This window comes from Delphinus delphis, chromosome 10 (genome assembly GCF_949987515.2).
Source record: "Delphinus delphis chromosome 10, mDelDel1.2, whole genome shotgun sequence".
NCBI lineage: Eukaryota > Metazoa > Chordata > Mammalia > Artiodactyla > Delphinidae > Delphinus > Delphinus delphis.
In genome coordinates, this window is record NC_082692.2 from 68,296,354 (window position 1) to 68,316,853 (window position 20,500).

A 20,500-nucleotide genomic window follows, 5' to 3' on the forward strand; every position below is an offset into this window, starting at 1 on the left:
CGAACCCAACGGCCTGGAGGGCTGTACGGGGCAAGGAGCAGAGCCCCCTCCAGGAAGCCCCCTCCACAGCCCTGTCTAGCGTCCGTGGTACGTTACCATATTCGCCAAAACGCAGGGACTCCCACTGCTGCCACTCCACCAAGACGCTGACGGCGCGCACGCCCATGTAGATGAGCAGCATGCCCACGGTGGCGTCCAGGAGGAAGTTGATGAGGTACCTGTGAGGAGAGGGCACAGTGGCACCATCAGGAAACACCACCCAGGGAGCTGGGCCCACGTGCTTCCAGGGCCAAGGTCAAGGCTGGGGACCCAGCACTGTTTGGTCCTGTTCTGGGAGGTGGGAGCCTCCAGTGTGCCTGTGCAAGAGGCTGCAGGGCTCACCTCCGGGAGCCCAGGAAGGCCTCACGCCCCGGGACAGTGCACTGCTCAAAGTGGATGGAGGAGCGACCAAGAAACTCAAAAGCCCTCAAGTGTTCCTGCCAAACGAAGACTGGGACAGAGTGCCTGGAAGCAGCCAAGGAGGCCGGCAGCAAAACAGAACTTAGTCGATGAAAATAATTTGTGCCATAACTGTTCACTCCCTGGAGGCCCAGCCCTCCCAAGGCCCCGAGACAGTGCTGCTGCAGCAGAACAGTTCAGGAAACGGCCCCCGGGGTTTCCTAGACCAAAGAGGGCAGGGCCCTGTGGCCCCTGCTCATCCCTGTGCTTCAGAGCTTGCCATGGAAGCAAGCACAAGTAAATATTTCTAAAGAGAGAGCTTAACCCCCCATGGAAAAGACAAGATGATGGAGGAAGGAGAGGAGGGTCAGAAGAGCATGCCCACCCTGACCTCTCGTTCTTGTGGGGTCTGTTTTCATCTGTCCGACACACACTCCTTCCCTCACCAAGGAAAGGCCCCTGGCTCACTGGCCTTCCCTCGAGGGCCCTGAACACAGGCTGCAGCTCTCCAGACAAAGCAGGAGACAAGCAGTCACGGGGTCAGGTGCTAGCCCTCTAGATGCCACATGGCTAGGAAACCCCCCTAGGGAAGCTCTGGATACCACAGACCAACTGCAGCACTGCTGAGCTGCTCAGGCTTGAGACATTTTATGCAGGCCCATGGCCCCAACCCCAAGGCCCAGCCTCAGCGGCCTCAGTGACATGCACAGCACTCTGAAACCTGAGGGAGCATGTGCTGAGGGGGGAAGGGGGCGGCTGCCAGTGCCCTGGAGTGGTGAGAAGACCAGAGGGAGGGGACGGCCTTTTCTTCCTGCCTGCCCTTCCTCTTTAAAATCACAAGGGGTCACTCTCAGACCACAGACCAGAGAAGGCATAGCGACTGCTTCCCAGGCAGTTTCTCCAAGTTCACAGCTGAGCTCTGGCCCTAGGCTAAAGCTGCTCTCAGATGCTTAAACTGCATTGGTTTCAAGTGGTTCTGACATCTGGGACCCATCCTGAAAATATCAAGAGAACCTGATACACATGCATGCATTAGTTCATTCATCCCTCACCAAACACTGATTCGAGTCTACTGCGTGCCAGGCCTTAGGAATAAAGACAGAAAGCTCTAGACTCTATACGCAACACAGGTGACACTGGCAGCCAACAGGGTATCCTGTGGGTCCCGGAGCCAGACTGGCTGGGATCAAATCCCCGCTCCGTCACTCTTGAGCTGTGTGAACTCAGTTAAGTTATATAAATCTCTCTGTGCCTCGGTTCTCTAACTGTAAATGAGGATAATCCAAGTATCTATATTGCAGGGCTGTTATGAGGATCAAACGAGTCAACATACGTGAACAGTGCCTGCCACGTATCAGGTGCTACACAAATGTGCTGTTAGAATCACAGCCCCGCGGATGTCACAGAAGCCAGACTGCCACCCAGAGCAGTACCCCCAGCACGGGGCACCCCTGCAGCCACAGGAAGTTGTTCACCCTCCTCTGTTTGTACACTTCTCCTCTCCCTGAATTGACTGGCTTCCCTTCTAGGTCTGTAGAGTACCAAGACGCCCCAGGTCCAGCCCAACCCTTCCCCCACTTGTAAAAAGTCACAGGGCTATTCGCGGATGATGGGGCTGCAATGAATCCTGCTGCAGCACTTGCTCTTCCACAGGCCAGGACCTCTCCACTCTGTGGGGCAAGGCCTGCTCTGCCTGCCTAGTCTCCCTCCAACAGCTCTTCAACCGACTGCTGGAGCTCACCTGTCTTTCCTATGTTTTAACGACAATATCCTCTGATTGAGCTATTAACATCTTCATTGGCAAGTGCCTCTATGACTTCCACCGTTGCATGTACTCATCATCTCATGAAACCTTCATGGTGATCCTGGGGATCTGGATGAGGAAACAGAGGCTCAGGGAAGTTGAGCTGCCTTTCCGCTGATTGGCCTCCCATTCAAGGGCTCTTTTCACCACACCTAACTCCATTTTGGGCCTTTTCTCCTTTGGCTAAGCACTCCAGATCTGTCAGCAGTCCCCTCTCCATCCCAGCTGTGATTCAGTTTGTCAAAGTCCACCAGTGACCAAGGCGGCACCAGGAGACAGGGTTCCTCACCCCAGTGCCTCCAGGGTGAGCAGCTGGCTCTCAGCATATCCTGGCCAACCAAGAAAATCCACCAGAGGATGACACAAGCTTGCCGCTGGGCTCAAGGGTTAGAAGAACAAGGCCCTTTCCTAATCAACTGCCCTATGGGAGGATCGCCCTTCCGGCCCCATGCTGTGGGACTACACCCTAACAGATTACAACCTATCCAGGTCTTAAGGTAAAAAACCCTGGGGAGGGAAGACTTTACAACCTCCTTCTGAATCGGGACCTGAACTAAATCTCAAAATTACACACTGTCACCGAACAAGAGAAGCTTAAAGGAATCTTCCAGTTCAAATGGTCTTAAATATACACTGAACCTCTTGGCAAGGGACTCACCAGCCCTCCACCCCACTCTCCCTCAGAGGCACAGCAGGGCTGGGGGGCATTCCAGGCAGAGAGCAGTGCGAGCAAAGGCAGAGAAGCAGGAGACAGCTGGTGGAGTTGAGGGCCACCAGGAGCAGCCCAGCATGGCTGGGGCACTAAGTTTGAGCGAGGAAGGCAGCAGATGGAGCCAGGATAGGGAAGGGGAGCATCCTCTTCTACTCCATCTGCTAAGAGTGGCACTGTTCGGGTGCTGTCCGCAAGGAGGACAGGTATCATGGCCCAACTGGGGTTTTAGGCAGACAGCTTTGGGGGCTGTGTGGAAGGCACACTGACTGCACTGACAAGGCAGAACCACCCATGGTCTTCAGGTCAAAGAGGTCAATGTTGGTCAATAAATGGTCAACAATGGCTTTGACCCTGAATGGCTGACACCACAGAGAAGCCCCTATGTGTACTGCTCCAGCACAGACACTCCTTTGGGGCATTATGTTGCTTTGCCAGGGGCTGCTTGGAAACTGGGAGACATAAAGGCACTAGAAGGCCAAGGGACAGAACTTAGGTTGATTAGCAGAAAGCCAGAGCACAGGGCAACTGTCACTGGGCAAAACCTTAACACCCAGCACGCACACAACAATCTCTCAGATGAGCACAGAGACGAAGGGGAGTTGCCCCCTCCCCAAGCTAGAGGGAACATGACTGGCAGCAGAAAGCAAGGCATGGAGGCGCAGGTGATGTTTGCACTCAACTATGGGCCACTTACAGTGAACAAGGGTCCTCTTCAGTGAGATCTGCTAGGTATACATTTGCAAAGTGGATGAACAGCATTCCTATGGCTTGTTTGGAAGTGTCTAAAAACCTGTACAAAATAGAATCAGCACTTATTATCACTCTGACAGGAGGGTAATAACCAATTTGGGGAAAATGATAAGTCTGAAACATGAAGAAAAAAAAAAAAAGCCACTGGGGAGACCCCAAACTTCCAGTTACGAGTCACCTCTTCCTGGGACGTTGGGACTAACTCAGGCTTGGCGTTTCAGCCCCCTTTCAAAACCGTAACACTGCATCCCTGAAAGGCCACTGATTAATAACACAGATTTAAACACACGAAACACGTTTAAAATGTGTGTTTTCACTTTTTCTTTTTTTTTCTTTTTCTTGCGGTACGTGGGCCTCTCACTGTCGTGGCCTCTCCCGTTGTGGAGCACAGGCTCCGGATGCACAGGCTCAGCGGCCACGGCTCACAGGCCCAGCCGCTCCGCGGCATGTGGGATCTTCCCGGACCGGGGCATGAACCCGTGTCCGCTGCATCGGCAGGTGGACTCTCAACCACTGTGCCACCAGGGAAGCCCTCACTTTTTCATTTTTGTTACTTCAAAACAAAATGCTTGAACACAGCTTTGGATGGGGTCTGAGGTGCCTCTACTTTAAAGAGCTCCCAACCGACTTCACACACAAGCTGAATGATGTGCAAGCTTAACGAGACTTGCACTCATCCAGCACTGCCTCTGGAACCCTAAACAACCTTCAGCTGCTGCCGCTTAAACAACGGGCTCGTTTGGGGCAGACAAACTTTTCAGTAAAGGGTCTGAGAGTAGATATTTTAGGCTGCGAGCCATCGTCCTCTGCAGCAACTACGCACTCTGCTGCTGCACTGTAAGAGCGGCCAGTCACTAGCAGCCCACTGACACTTTATTTATGGAGACAGACAGCAGTCAGATTGGGCCTGTGGGCTACAGCTTGCCAGCCCTTGGACTAGAGGACAGGAGTTTCAGAAAAGAAAAAACAAAGTTGGTAGTCGCTGGGACAGGTGGCAGGAGCACTGTGGAGATAACGTGGGCCCTCAGTTTCTCCTCGGCCATGAACACCTGGGGACCACTCACAGTTTGCGGTCGAGGAACCTTTGGATTGTGGTCACCTCTCTTGGCCTCCCAGGCTGGGCATTCAGAACTGGGCCAGGCCACTGACAGGAGTGATAAAGGGGGCACACAGGCATGGGTCTCAGGGCTGGAACAGACCTTAGAGATTATCCAGACCAACCCTGCAACTGAGGCCTGAAAATCATTTCCTAAAATCACAGCAAAGTAGGAGCTACCAAAGGGGATTGTGTGTAAAACCCAACTCCACATTCCCCCAGGCCCCCCACCTAAGCTAGATACCCAGACTTGAGAGAAACCGACTGGTGGAAAATAAAAACGAATTATCAACATTGAGAAATAATGCACTGAAGATCAATCAAGAATATGCTTATAATTTTATTAAGGGGCCTTTATCACAGAGATTTATCGGAAGTTTCCTCTGGAGGGAAAGTAGCTATTGTTAGGACAGGTGCAAGAAAGATGGCTTCTTGAGGGCATTATGTTGTCCCGAGGAGCTGGCTGTCTCCTTCTAAGTGATTTATTTTTTTGGAGTTTTGTCTTTGGAAGCTATGTCTGAAGCTTTAACCACCATTTCTATGAAGGAAAAACTGTTGCCACAAGGTCATCCTGGGACTAAGAAAGACTAGTTTTGGGGAGAGGGGCATCTACATGGTACATTTGACTTATCTCCAAATTTAGATGATTTTTTTGCTTATGCATAGAGAGTCCAAAGATTTAACATAGTCCAACAACAGGCAGACATAACTAACAAAGCCTGCAGCATGGACTGATACATCTGTATCATCTTCCACCTCCCAAAACTAGACAGCAGAGTTATGACAGAATCGCCACCATATGGCTGTCACTAGCCCTATAGTGGGCTCAACAGTTATCTGGAGAAACAGAAGTGCTTTCATATTATACACAGTTCCTGATGATTAACTGGACTAATGGATTTCAACACTTTATGTTATGTATAATTGCTCACATTCCATGCCCCCCCCAAAACCCCCCCCCCAAATAGTCAAAAGCATTCTAGGAATGAGTTAATATTTAAATACGCACCATATCCTCCAAGGACGTCTTTCATGCTTTGGTTCTCTGAAGCGTTTGACTGAAAGAAAAGATAGATATTCAGTACCTTTCTACAGTGATAAGGAAGCAAAGTGCATTTAACAAGCTGGGGGTTCTCGGCACACTCGGTGTTTAAAACCACTGAGTCAGGGTACTTGCTCTTTAACATGGGATGATGTGCAAGAAGCCATGAAGGTCTCAGAGGCCCTGTTGCTACTGACCAGTGGACTCTTCCGAACGGGCTACTTAGGAAGAGTGGCTCCTCACAGCATGTGGAAAATTGTATTTTCTTCTTTGTGACAAGGGTCGCTCAGACAGGGGCTGGAAACCGCAAAGGGGAATGTAGCTACTTCTAAGTTCAGGGTCCAACGACAACCCATCCATCCGCCCACCCACCCAAACGTTCACAGAGTGCCGGCTCCAAGCCAGGCGCTGTGGAGACAAAGGCAGAGGCAGCTGTAGGGGAGGGCAGACACGTACCCGCAAGGGTGGCGAGCGCTTGAGAACAGATAAGTCTGAGGCAGAGTGAAGGCAGGAGCCCGCCTGCCTGCCTGGAGGAAAGGCACCAGTCAGGAAGGTGGCCAAGCCCAGTCCTGGGGACCGGGGACGAGGCTGGCAAACGGACCAGGGAGGGGAGAGAACAGCCGTTCTGGACAGAGCACACACCATGAGCTGACAGGCACAGGGACATGACGTGACAGAGTGTGTGTGGCATAATTTGATTTGGCTTTAATATAGCAGGTAACAAGGGAGACAGGTTGAGCAGCGTCCTGAGTGCCAGGCCAAGGAGCCTGGAATGAATCCTGCTGGGAAGGAAAAGCCAGGGAAGAGACCTAAGCAGAGGCAAAGACACGGTGGAAATGGCGGAAAAGCGGCTCTGAATTGTGTAGATGGTGGGTTTCTGGAGGTGGAGAGGACTGAGCAAGGATGCTGATTGTGTCCCAGCACCGGGCAGTGGCACTCCCAGCACAGGACAGTGGAGGCGGGACGCTCATTCAGCAACAGCCTGACCACGTCGAATGGCAAAGGGCTCCCCAGACTGACATCTTCACCTCAGGTGGGTCTGAGACATAATCGTTTACACTGAAGGAAACAAAAAAGTTCTAAGTGTCTTGTCCTCCACTGAAGCCCTAGGCAGACTTCTTTCTACAACGACTCTATCCACTAAAACAAACAATGCAAGTGCCGCATGTGTGATGTTCTCCCACACAGAAGTACCGAGGAAGAAACAGACATGATGGTAGCAGGCAAGAACAGACTTCTGGCAGAGCCCCAAGCTGCAATGAGGATGCAGGAAGAGGAAGGCAGGGAGAGAGAAACGGGTGGCCAATCAATAAGCCCTACTTCTCTAAATAAATACAGGCAGCCCCTGGGTTGCAAAGCAAGGACTGTCTATGCACAGAAATGAAATGTCTGGTGTTTAGAGACATTTTGATAGAGAGACCAAAAAGCAGGTGAAATTGTGAGGAGGGCTCTCATCCCGTTGACACATGACAGATCCAAAACATCAACAAGGCCGAAGAGTCTTGAGGGAGGAGCTGAGGGAGGCCCAGAGGTTCTGCAAGCATCCTCTGGGCTGAGGGGCTGGGGGCTCAGGAAGGAGATGCGGAGGGAGCTGGGCCAGGACAAGCCATCTGGAGGGAAAGCCCACAGGCAGGGCCAGAGCGCCTCCTGCTCATGTGTTCTTCTCCTCAGGGGAGTCTGTCCCCATTAGCATAAAATAAAGGACATCAAAACATAACCCAGGAAGAATGTCCTCATTCTTAGGAGATACATGCTAAAGTACCAGAATGGGTACAACTTACTTTCAAGTGGTTTAGGGGGAAAATTATACATTATTTATGATAATTATATATAATAAATATATTATAAATGGTATAACTTGTAATTATAAATAATTACACTATAATTATAAATAAATACAAAGTAATTATATAATATTTATAATTATATTAATATAATAGACAATAAGAGAAGCAAATACGGTGTTATGCGCCAAATTGTATTCTTCCTCCCACCCCCCTAATTCCCATGAAGAAGTCCTACCCCCAGGACCGCAGAATGTGATTACTTGCAGACAGGGTCTTAAAAGAGGTAATGAAAGTAAAACAAGGTCCATGGGTGGGCCCTAATCCACCATGGCTGGTGTCCTTACAAGGAGATTAGGACACACACATAGACTGAGGGGTGACCATGTGAGGACACAGTGAGAAGACAGCCACCTGCAAGCCAAGGAGAGAGGCCTCAGGAGAAACCAAACCTGCTGACACCTTGACCTGGGACTTGCAGACTCCAGAACCGTGAGGAAGTAAATTTCTGTTGTTTATACACCCATTCTATACTTTGCTACGGCAGCCTCAGCACACCAATACATGTGGCAACACAGTAACTGATAAACCGAGATGAAGGACGTTTGTGTATTCATTAAATTTATTTAGACTTTTTTTTTTAGGTCTAACATTTTTTGAAATAAAAAGCTGGGAAGAAAACACACTCTAGAAGAATGAACCAGTCCAAGCGTTCATCTGGCAATATCGATCAAAACTGTTAATACCCACACCCCTTAACCTGCAGTGCACTGACAGGTACGTGTCGCACAGGTCTTACTGCAGCACATGCCAAGATGTATATAGGTCTTCACTGTCATAACAAAAACCCAGGAAGAAGCCATCAATGTGGGGTCGGGTATATACATCACGGTACGAGGCAACACCATGCAGTTACTAGAAACAAGGTAGATCTGCATGGATTAATATGGAAAGACTTCCAAATTATATTAACAAACTGCAGAATAATATGCCTACCATGATTCTGTTCAGACCCATTTTTAAAGAATATATATTTCTGCTGGTGTTACGCAGGGGTTTTTTCCCTAGGATATGTAAGTGACTGTTAACAAAGGCTTCCTTTGATGAAAGGAATTATGGGTCAGGGGACCCATAGACTTTTTGTATCATTCTGAATGGTTTAAACATTCTTCCATGTTCATATTGTTTTTATTTCAAAAAAAAAAAAAAGACAAGCCTGTGTCAGAGACTTGTATTAATGTAGCAAAGTGGGACATGGGAGAAGTGATGTGACTCACAGCTGGGCTCTGGTTCAAGAAAGGGAGAGGAAGGGTGTGTGCAGGCTGTCCGTGTGCGGGAGCGCCCTACATGGGACTCAAGAGTGGATTCAGATTCTTCTGAAGAGCAGACATGTGGCTCCTGCCTTCTCCCTCTCCATGTCCTACGCCCTTTCCCTAGAATATATGAGTCTAAAATCTTTTTTTTTTTAAATTAAAGGAAGAAGAAGCATTAAGAGAGCTACTCTAGATCTAATTTGGAAAAGAACAGAAGATCCCGTTCACCCAGCCATGTGGTATTGAGGGGCCTGCTGTGCTATGGGGCCAGTTCAGCAGGCGACGAAATAGACAAAACCCCCCACCTTCCTTACTTTCAAGGGGGGAGAGAGGAGTAAACACAGAGCATGGCAGGCAGCAACAAGGGATAGGAAAGCAGGAAAGGAGTGAAGGGGCCTGGGAAGTGGATTTGCAGGGACAGATGAGGAGGCCCGGAAGGTGAGCATCAGTCAGTGAGAATCACCCGTGTCTGCGGAATAGCCGTCAGGCAGAGGCCAGGGATAGGCGGGAGTACGGGACATGAAGTCAGGCCTCCCAGGCCTGTGGCCCAGGGAGCAAAGGCTCCCCTTTGCCTGCAGTGACGAGGGGGCAGCTGCAGGGCAGGACGCTGTGACCTATAGTCGAATAGGCTCACCCCTGCTGCTGTGCTGAGCAGCCTTCAGGGAGACCAGTATGAGAACCCACGGCGAGGCAGCGGTGGCTTAGCCAGCTAGCAGCAGGAGAGGACGACAGGAGGTGGGATCCTGGCTGTATCTTCAACACTAAGCCGACAGGACTTGCCGACAGGGTGGATGGGGGGGTGTGAGAGGAAGAGTTGTCCAGGACAACTCCAGAGCTGGGAACTTACACTGTTCCACTGCACTTCTGGTTCTGGTTTGGTGGTGGTGAAAGGTGGGAAACTGAGGGGACACAAGACTTCTCTGCAGGTAAGAGATGAGGAGCTGCCTCCGGGTCCCTGATGGACGACGAGCCAGTGTAACCGTTCCCAAACAGGCCTGTTCCCCACGGGGCTGTGGCAGCTGCTCCCTCAGAAGCTCCAGAGAGTGATTCAGGCTCGGCCCTCGGACATCCGATCTTTTCTCAATTCCTGGTGCTTCCACAGGATGGAGAGAACTCAGACGGTGCAAGAGGGCAAAGCAAAGGGCAATCCATCCTTTCTAACATATCCACCAACATCCCCTGAGGCCAGAGGGCTAGTGGAGGGGAAGCAGGCACACCTCAAAGGTAGGTCAGGCCCCCGACACTCTGCGACACTGGAGCTGGAACCCAAGGTCGACGGAGCAGCGCCCAAGAGAGGCCCTCGTGAGACAAAGAAGGGGGGGTGGGGGGATGTTGAGAGTGGGGGACAGACAAGGGGGCCGTTGGCGCGCGCAGCCCTCGGGGGGCTCCCAGCAGGCTGTCTGCCTTCATGCACACACGTCCCAGAGACAGGTGTGGGGCCCCATCGCCAGAAAAGCAGTAGTGGCCAATAGCCAGAGAGATGCGCTGTGAGTCCTCTGCTACTATGTGACTTTATGTAAAAAGAAAAAAAGGAGCGGGGCCTCTATGATCTAGCAGGTTGACCTCAAAATTAAACAAGAGAAAACAGGTGGAAGCAGCTGGCACAGAACATGTGCTCAGGAAAGCAAACCACACCCTGCAGGCCGTGTCCTGGACCGTCTTCCCTCTCCTCCCCTCTGTGTCCACTCTTCCCAGACCTGGGGCCCAGCCACCCCATCCTGGTCCTGGTCTCTGAGAAGCGTGTGACCTAGGGTCTGCCAGCCACAACCTGACCTCTCCACACCAGCCGCCCTCTTGCGCCTGCAGGCAGCTCAGGGTTCTAGGAATCCCCCCAATGTTCTGAGTGTTCCTCTGTGGCTCCTTTCTACCTCCCAATGGCTCTCTCCTCCCTCCACAGGCTCTCCTTCCTCTGCTTGACCCTTGGGGAGAAGCCCCCCCTCTCAGGGTTTCTATGCCAAGGGTTCATCAGCCTCCTCCCCCAGCCCTGGCCCCCAGTGACCCTCCAAGTGCAGCCTGGTCCCGCAGAGTCGTGTCTCCTGCCCACCCTGCCAGTCCTGCCTGGCTTCCCCGTTTCTGCATAGAATGGAAGTCTCCTCACCTCTGGGGCCTCCATGGTCTCCTCCCCTGACTCTGTCAATCTCTCCCACCAACTCTGCAATTGAGGAGGCATCTGGATGTGTCCCTTTCCCCGTTTCTACCACTGAACTAGTCCAGGTCCTCATGACTGCTTTCCCATGCCAGTGAGACTGCCTCTTCCCAGGCTTCCCAGTCGCCTTACCCACCCACCTGCCCACCCATTCCCCTCCCCATCCCACCCACAGCCAGCAGGTACTCTGTGCTGGGGATACTAAAACGCATAACACAAACACAGTCCCTGCCCTCAAGGAACTTTCAGTGTAATTACACTGCACATCATTTAACTTGCCTGAAACACAGCTCCCTTCTTTTCCAATCTTACTCATTTTTGAATTAAAATACATCTTTTGGAAGAGGTAAAGTGTATAAAATCCAGAGAGTACATTCTTTTGGTTAGAACTTGTAGGGTGCATCTTTTTCAATCTCCTTTCTTTCAACTTTATATTTAACGTGGGTCTACTGTAAGCAACATATAGCTGAGTTCCCCCCACTCCAAATGTGGCTGGCAACTGAAGAGTGGTCCTCAAAAAGGTATGTCCAAATCTTCACCCTCAATACCTGTGAATGTGACCTTACTTGGAAAAAGGGTCTTTGCAGATGTAATTGAGTTAAAGGTCTTGAGAAGAGATAATCCTCAATTAACGGGAGGTGTGGGGGGTCCCTAAATCAAATTACAAGTACCCTTATGAGAGAGAAGAGCAGAGAAGAAGAAGGCCTTGTGAAGACAGGAGCCTAGGAACCTCTGAAGCCACCAGAAGTAGAAGAGGCAAGGATTCTCCCCCCTAGAGCCAGTGGAGGGGGTATGGCCCCGCTGACACCTGGATTCTGGACTTCGCGCTTCCAGGACTGTAAGAGAATAAATTTGTTTTGTTAAGCCAAGAAGTTTGCGATTATTTGTTATGGCATCCCTAAAAAACTAATCAGGCAATTTTTTTTACTTTTACTTTTTGTTTTCTTGGCCGCACCCGGATTGCTTACGGAATCTCCCTGACCAGGGATTGAACCCCGGGCCCTCGGCAGTGAAAGCACAGAGCCCTAACCACTAGACCACCAGGGAATTCCCTTTTCTTTTCTTTTTCTTTTTAAATTAAATTAATTTATTTATTTTTGGCTGTGTTGGGTCTTGGTTGCTGTGCAAGAGCTTTCTGCAGTTGCGGCGAGCAGGGGCTACTCTTCGTTGCGGTGCACAGGCTTCTCATTGTGGTGGCTTCTCTTGTTGCAGAGCATGGGCTCTAGGCACCTGGGCTTCAGTAGTTGCGGCACGTAGGCTCAGTAGCTGTGGCACGCGGGCTGTAGAGTGCAGGCTCAGTAGTTGTGGCTCACGGGCCTAGCCGCTCGGCGGCATGTGGGATCTTCCTGGACTGGGGCACGAACCTGTGTCCCCTGCATCGGCAGGTGGACTCTCAACCACTGCGCCACCAGGGAAGCCCTTAATGAAACTTTTTGCTTTGACAATGTGATCACTGAAAGGCAGCCTCAGCATGGCTGTAGAGTGCACTCATCAAGGCACGTGGGCGCCCAGGAAGCAGCTCAAGTGAGGTTGGCAAGACTCCCACCTGCCCTCCTCTCTGCCCACCTGTTCTGGGCCTCGGCTCACACCCTCCCCTGAGGGTACCAGGGCATAGTGCTCACTCTTCCAGAAGTTTTGTGTTTTTGGTGCCACACAACAGGAAGGCAGTATGGGTGATCAGATTCTACCTGTTTCACACCGGCAACCTCGTCACTTGGTTTTGCACACACCTCTCTGAGTCAGCACCTAGAGGGCAGGTACCTGGCAATCCACTTCCCTGTCCTCCTCGGAGCCTCGCCAGTTGATGCCCCAGGGACTTGCTGAGTGGAGGAAGAGAGATGGGATTTTATACAGGGGTGTTTCCTTTTATATCACAAGGAAGAAGACCTAAGAGGTGGCATTGCAAGTCAAATCACAGGAACTGGAAGGGAAATAATTTCCTCAAAGCAGCTGCAGTCCTACTTAGAAACCGAGTCATAAAAAGCACAACTGTTTAGAAATTAAACCGCACAATTTAAGACAGCCATGTCCGTGCCGGGCGCACCCTGAGAGAATTAGAGTTAGACGCGTGTAAGGGGCAGTAAGAGGCTCCTGACTGGTGAAGAGAAAGCAGGGCTCAACTGAATGACAACGGGGTAAACTGGGCTTCAGAAGATGTGATTACCAGGAGGTAGCAGTCCCTTGAGCCCCTCTTTATCTGACGGCACTTCCCAAACCAGCATGAGGTGGGTGTAAAATCACCCCTGCTGCGGATACAGTACAGGAAGGGGCCTGTGAACCCGGCAGGCTTCTTGGCAGAGAGCTTCTCTTTGCCGTGAAAATCCACCAAGGCAATTCAATTACAATATAAAACGTGTGGGACATTCACATTCTTACTGCTAAAGTGTAATCTTGAAGCTAGAAGGTGATCACAGACCACACAGCAGCCACTTTAGCATCTGGCATTTCACAGAGTGATACAACAGAAGACACCCTGGATGGTGCCACGTCACAGGCTACGGAAATGAGTTACAGGCTCTTCACCAGTCCCTGTGTGAGATCTCAGGCCTCGGGATGTGAGCAGGTTTCCACCCCCTGGGGTGGGGGAGGCTCCAGAGACTATGAGCTCATGCTTTCTTGTTCATCCCTGGGGGCAAACCCTCTCCTTCCAATGACCTGCAGCCAGAAAAAAACCCAGAGTTTTAGAGCCTTCTGCCCAGTGACAGGCTGCTGACCAGGACGACACTCTGATGGCCTCATTTCTCAAGCTGTACCACGGTTCAGTGGCTCACGCAACAGAGGCTTCCTGTCGAGGGTAACAGGCTGTTTACCAGGGCAAATGGCAAGCAGCCCCCACCCGTGCCAGCTGGGGATCAGTTCATAAACTAGGCAGTTTGGAATCTGAGTCAGAGCCGGAAGGGTCCTTGAGGGGCCAACCTCCTCGGTGTAAAGGGTGAGGAAAGTGGGAGGGAAGAGCTGATTTGTCCAGGAGCACCAGGTACTTAGTAGTGGAGCTGGGGTGAAATCCGAGCCACCTGAGACAGGCCTCCTTCTGTAACTGGTACTGGCTGGGCCAGTGACCTCAAACCACAGCTTGCTGGCTCTGTGTTCCCAGGACCCCAATCCCAAAGGACAGAAACTCCTGGGGGTGAGTAAATCCACCCTCCCCGATGGAAGCAGCAATCTAGGAAGAACCCAGAAGTGTTTCTGCACTTTCCCTAAATTATAAATGATCATCCCAATATCCAAGCCTCCTTAATGCTCCCTAGTGGTGTGAAAACCCCAGCGGTACTCAGTGTCTTCAGAGCAGGGAGAAAGTTCCAGGAAGACACTGAGGTAGCCTGCTGGTTGCCCCCCAAACCCACCGACCCCTCTCTTTCTCACTAAGGAAGTCCCTTCGGTAGCTTGCAGACTGTGTCCTCAGCCTCCCCTGCAGCTGGGTGCGGCTGTGTGACCAAGTTCTAGCCTAGGACAGCTGTACACCCAGACTGGGCTGCTTTTCAAGAAGTGAAGAGCCACGTGATTCTTACAAGGGACTAAAGGCAGTCCAGCTGGGGGTAGTTTGAAATCTAGTCCCGGCTTTATCAAAAGTTTTATTATTTTAAGCCAGTCACTTAACTCTTCCGGGTCTAAGTGTCCTCAGCTGTCTACGTCACAGGGTCAATGTTGGGACAAAAGCAGCTGTAGCAGGTGAGTGGTGTGACTGCCTCACCACCACCCTTCGTCAGGCGTTCAATCCAGGATTTTACATCATTACTTCTCATCTTCACAGCAACCGTGAAAGGTATCATCCTTGTTTTACGCATAAGGTCAGAGGATCTGCCAAAGGCCCAAAGTGGTACAACCAACATGTGCATCTACATCTACCTGATTCCAGCACCCACATCCTCCCCCCACCCCACCCCCACCAGCCAACCCGAGGAAGCCTAATCCAAGACAACGCTGGTTCTTGTAGGGCTGGACCGCAAGGGCAGAGAGAGCCCAGGAGGCTCCCTGAGGTCAGGGCCCACCTCCTCCCCGTAACATGTCCTCACGACTCTGGTTCTCTTCCCTTAAACACCTCCACACAGCAGCTGGAGTGAGCTGAGATGCCATGCCTTGCTTAGAAGCTTCCAGAGTCTACCCCACCTCCCATCCCTCAGGGAACACAAGTTTGACTTTTCAAGTTGGCAAACAAGGTACCCGTGGCCTGGCATCTCCCAACTTAGTTGTCACTCACATTGTCCCTTTGGCTTGGGAGGGCCTCCACATTTCTTCTCCTGGAAAACTGTTAGATTAAGTTCAGACAACTCTAAGACATGCCTCCTTTGCAACGGGGCTAAGCCTCCTGCCTCCCTCTGGCTCCTCAAGGTCTCCTATGCACACCCCTGGATTAACACTTCACGTGCAATACTAAGGCTCTGTCTCTCCCGCCAGACAATTAGTTAAGGAGGCACACGCCTCCTCAACTTATTCGTGTTTACACCCTCCGCACCCAGCTCAGCACCTTTTAGAAGGAAGCAGGAACTGACCGAACAAATGGAGCAGAGCACACTGGGCTTCGCCACAGGCCAGAGGAGGTGACACCTTAGCACTCAGTGTGCAAGGCTCTGGGCTCAAAACCTCACGTCAGCAACTTACGTGGGGCCAGGGAATGTTGTTAACCTTTCTGGGCCTCTATCTGCCTCTCTATAAAGTGGAAGAAATTACAGCACCCGGTTCACCTCAGCATTAGCAAGACAATATATTCATAGAGTATTTAAAACTGTGCTTTATACTTAGCAAGTACTGTGCACATCACAGCAAGGAGTAGAGGTGCTACTGTTAGAGGAACAGTGCATCCTCAGGTGCAAAGCCCAGCTGCAGACAGCAAGAAAGCACTCATCTGATTATAATTTGTAGATCCAGAGCCTCCCTAAAATCTTTTTTCTTATAGATTATAAATCATTGTGGTAAGTTTGGAAACCAGAGAAAGTGAAATTTTCTAAAATGTCACCATCTGAATACAACCAAGATCATTAGTTGTTATATCACTGTACTTCTGGTTCCAAATCTCCTGGCCTGCACTTCCCACGTGGGACCAGAACGAAGCTATAGCAGGCTGTGCTCTCTGTTCCCTGGTCCGTCAGCCTCCATCAGCCCCAAGGGTTGGCCACTGGAAGAACTCTCCAGATGCTGGTGCTCTGAAAGGTGAGCACTGAAGAGTGGTGACAGGGACACCCTGGGCAGAGCGGCAGGGCACAGCTCAGGCTGGCACGGCTGGGCCTCCCGCCTCACCACAGCAGGCAGCGAACACGGGACATGCTCAGGCAACACCGAGGGACTGACAGGACAGAGGGCTCAAGACCAGCTCGGAAGGCTCAGAAGGTCACTGGGGAAAAGGGCTGGTTCTTGTCAAGACACCTCACGCTGCTCTTAGCTGAAGATGGGAGATGCACCATGAAATCAACTCAGGGCCGCTGCAGAATTTCTTCTACAATCAGAGCGAGGGAAAAATTTGAACCGACACGTCACCGATTCAAGAAACCATGGAATGAGACCCTGTCATCACACTCCGATCCAGGGGGAAGAGCAGGTTGGTGCTGCTGTCCCACAAGCTGGCTGAGCAGGTGCCTGCAGTGGGGGTTGCGGGGGGGGGGACTGGGGTCAGAGTTCAGCTGAGGGTGTCCCTCCACTCCACTTAAAACTCGCATGGCCACAAATCTGTCAAAAGGCAAACTTTATACTTCAGAGCTGTGCACTTTATGTAAATGACACCCCCATAAAAATTTTAAAAACAAACACAAAGCCCTCCCATGCCTTTCTACAGCAGTTACAATAAAACGCAGGCTCCTTCTCATGGCCAAGGTATCGCGTCACTTTGGGTTCTCTCTGCTTCTCTGACTTCATCCCCTCATCCCCTCCGGCCTTCTCTCTATGCACCACACTCACGTGGCTCCATCCTGCCGCAGCTGCACTTTCTGTCTGGGACACTTTTCTCCCAGTTTGCCAAGTGGCGGGCCCCTCGTCTCACTCTTGTCCCAGTTTCCGGGACACCTCCTTGGAAGCCTCTCCCAACCACCTCAGCTCCAGGTGTGCGCGTCCTGCCTTGCCCCCATCCCTCAATCTCACTTCCCTATCTCGTTTTCTTCACAGCACTAATGCCTCTCACCTCAGAAATTCTTTTGTGTTTTCCTGACCACTGTCTTTTTTCTCCCCACTAGAAAGGAAGCTCTGTAAGACCAGGAACTTCTGCTCTGCTTACCCCACATTCCTAGCAGCTAGAGGGTGCCTGGCTCTTAAGAGGGTGCTACACAATACTTGTTGAACAAAGGAATTCCTTCAGTCTGTCACTTAAAGACATAGTTATTGAGTACCGTCCAGGTATCTATTTTTAATTCAATAAGTTCCATGAATTTGCACAGTGAGTTCTCCCAGAAGTTTGGTTTGCAAACCATTAGTCCTGCAACAGGACTAAAATTGCTTAGCTTTCTCTTTGGCGCCAAAGTAATCTGCCAGCAAGACTGCCAGAGGACACTACTCCAGATCTTTCCTCCTCCTAACTAACCACAAGGCAGGGTCAACCATCCTGTCAAGGCCTCCCTCCCCATATCTGGCCTTAGATGCAAGAACCGGACACTCTGTAATCAGTTTAAGTGCCCATGAATATTTTCTGTAAGGACTCTTTCTGGACAGATGAAGCCGAGGTTCTAAGTCAGCCAGCTTTAATCCTCCCATGCGTGGGTGGGCCAAAGGCTGAGAGAGAAGCGAGAGAAAAAGCTAAACTGTCTGGCAAATAAATATGCTTAGCCTTCTAAACACGGGGCCTCCTTAGAAGCACAGCTTCCCTGGGAGCAGGGTGGCGGTGCCATTTGCTACAGCTGATGACCTCAGCAAGGGTGGGAGTGTTCCATGGGGAACTCTTGGATGGAAAGAAATGATGGCTGATAAGCACACAAGAAGATACGCAACCTCAATAAGGTCAATTTTTAAAATGCAAATTAATAATTATTCTTGCCCAGATTAGCAAAGATTAAAACATTTGGTGAAGATATTAGGAAACAGGCACTCTTTAACTGCAGGTAGAAAAGTAAATGGTACAACCACTAGGGAAATGTGTGGAAGTGGATCTGTGATCCTGGTCCCCAGGATCATTAAATTGACGTCAGGATGGTCACAGTGAATGGAGCCTCCTGGGACCAGGGATGCTGTAGGCAGAGATGTTAGAGATGCTGCTGGAGGTGGACGAAGAGGTCTCCAGGATGCAGTGTGACTTTCAGAAGCAGGAGGAGCTACAGACCTATAAATATTCCTAATGAAGGCTTCATGGGTAGTGTAAATTCTCCTTGAACACTGACGGAAGCCGCAAGCGTTCAGGAATGGGCTGTCCTAGAAGGACTCTGCCCTGAGAGCCAGTGTCCCTGGGCAACTGGGGACCCTCTAGGCCTAGGGAACTCACAGAGATTTGCTGCATCTGCTCTTGCTGCGTCACCACCACACTGCTAACTGGATTCCTTGGCCAAATACATTTATGAACTTCATTTGATCTCCTAGTAGATGGAGACATGCATGGTTTTCTCCCTATCAATCCACAGATCACTTAAAAAGTTGCAGCAGATATTTTGGTAATGTCTGTTTTGATTTTAAATATTTACACACTGCGGCCCAGAAAATCCACTTCTAGCATTTTCTTTTATTGTTACACTCATACAAATACCCCAAAGTCTGTGTAAGAGTGTATTGCAGCTTTGTCTGTAAGAGTGGAAGACTTAAAAACCACCTAAGTGTCTATCAATAAGGGAGGGGTTAAATGTAAGTTATCATACAGTGGAATTCAACTGTTAAAAAGTGAGGTAGAAATGGTACACTTGCAGTGGCTGAATTTTATGCTATATAAATTACACCTCAGTAAAGTTTTCTAAAAAGTGAGGTAAATCTATCTGCATTGATATGGAAAAATGCCATGTCACCGAAAAAAAAAAAAAGCACTCACTACCTGGCTCACTCATGGAAAAAAGCAAGTCACCAAAACAGTAATGTGTCATTTTAGCCTATTTTTATTTTAAAATGATATATACATGCAGAAAGTTGAAGGCACACGCAATAAACTGTTAACCATGGGTAGCTCTCTAGAGCATGGAATTATAAGGAACTTCTGCTTTTTATACTATGTATTTCCATAATGTTTTCTTTAGTTGTTTACAAAGAGCATGTATTACTTTGTGGTAGGAAAAAAAAAAGGGGCTAAAAACAATTAACTGAGAAAAAGCTTCTGTTGCCAAAAACAATAATTTAAAAATGACAATAATACAATTTTGCACATTAGGTTAATTTATAGCCTTCCTCAAACCTAACTCCTTCATAAAATTTCTTTCTGCCAGAAAAGCTTCCAGCAGGCAGGACTCACTAGAGATAGGAAATATGTCACTTCAGCCCATTCAGTCCACTTCAAGCAGGGGCAAGGATCATTACTGCGCCATTTGTCATCCCTGATGGACAAGATGTTCCACCATGCTCCTGTCAGTCAGGTCAGGGGCTCCCCTCACACCTGATGCTCACAGGCACAGGTTCAAATAAAATGCTTATCGTATATGTTTATATTTTACAGGATTCCCCAGATTCCCTGCCTTTTCAAAATTAACCAACCAATAATCAATCCTGATTGTGCTGGGTAAGAGGCCTCTGACTACAAAATTTCTTTACACAGCCCTTCACTGCAACCTCAAGGCTAATCAAACAGAAAAAGGAGTGGCCCCAGAGTCTGTTTCTCAGAGCTCACACCTGCAGCCTGGGCCCAGTGCCACCATGGAAGATGATCGTCGGCTCAGGCAGTGCAGAAGCTTGTCAAGCTTGTCTCACTGCTGCTTCCGACAGGCAGAGGAAACACCCACTCGCCCCACTGCTCAGTGATGAGCTGCAGACTACAGGGTGGGTTTTCATCCTTGTAACCCAAGGCTCTGAAATGATTCCAGCTGCTCAGGGTGGTCCAGACTCAGCAGAGAACAGAACATATACAATGGGTATAGGGACGTCGTGTTCACACCTTGAGCCTGGAAGGAGAGGGTGGAGGTCCAGCTGTACATTCACCCACCAAGAGTTAAACAGAAGCTGAGGACTGGACACAACGCTGCCACTCACTACCTGGCTCACTCAGCTCCAAGAATCTTACTAGGAGGAAAACCCCAGTGTACTGTTTCATTCATAAAGATGACTCCACTTGCCCTCTGACCTTCTGCAGGTCATATACTCTCAATGCCACTCCCTGGCAGTGGTGAAGGGGTCCCCCGGCCCCTCATCTCCCTCATCCAGTAGCCGCTGTGAACACTTTGGAAGCTGTGTGAGGGCAACTGGCCGAGGACAGGTTCACACCCAACAGGGTCTCCAACCATACCCTGCCTCACCTTCGAAGAAAAACAACCTTGTCTCCTACCTAAACCCAACATGCATGGCTAATTCACCTGAGTTTCTAGGAGGGTTT

General features: G+C 50.2%; 1 protein-coding gene across 2 annotated transcripts in view; it reads right to left on the minus strand.

Annotated features, from left to right (window-relative positions):
- STIMATE (STIM activating enhancer) overlaps positions 1-20,500 on the minus strand; it is a 54,677-nt gene that overhangs the window by 12,865 nt on the left and 21,312 nt on the right. For both annotated transcript variants that reach the window (XR_009520879.1, XM_060022679.1), the window contains exons 2-4: positions 5,810-5,858; positions 3,649-3,744; positions 97-218 (exon numbers count right to left, since the gene is read on the minus strand). Coding sequence is in view for 1 of the 2 variants with exons in the window: in XM_060022679.1 (XP_059878662.1) it covers positions 97-218; positions 3,649-3,744; positions 5,810-5,858 (267 nt within the window). In the remaining variant the exon portion in view is untranslated. The remainder of the gene's footprint in view (positions 1-96; positions 219-3,648; positions 3,745-5,809; positions 5,859-20,500) is intronic.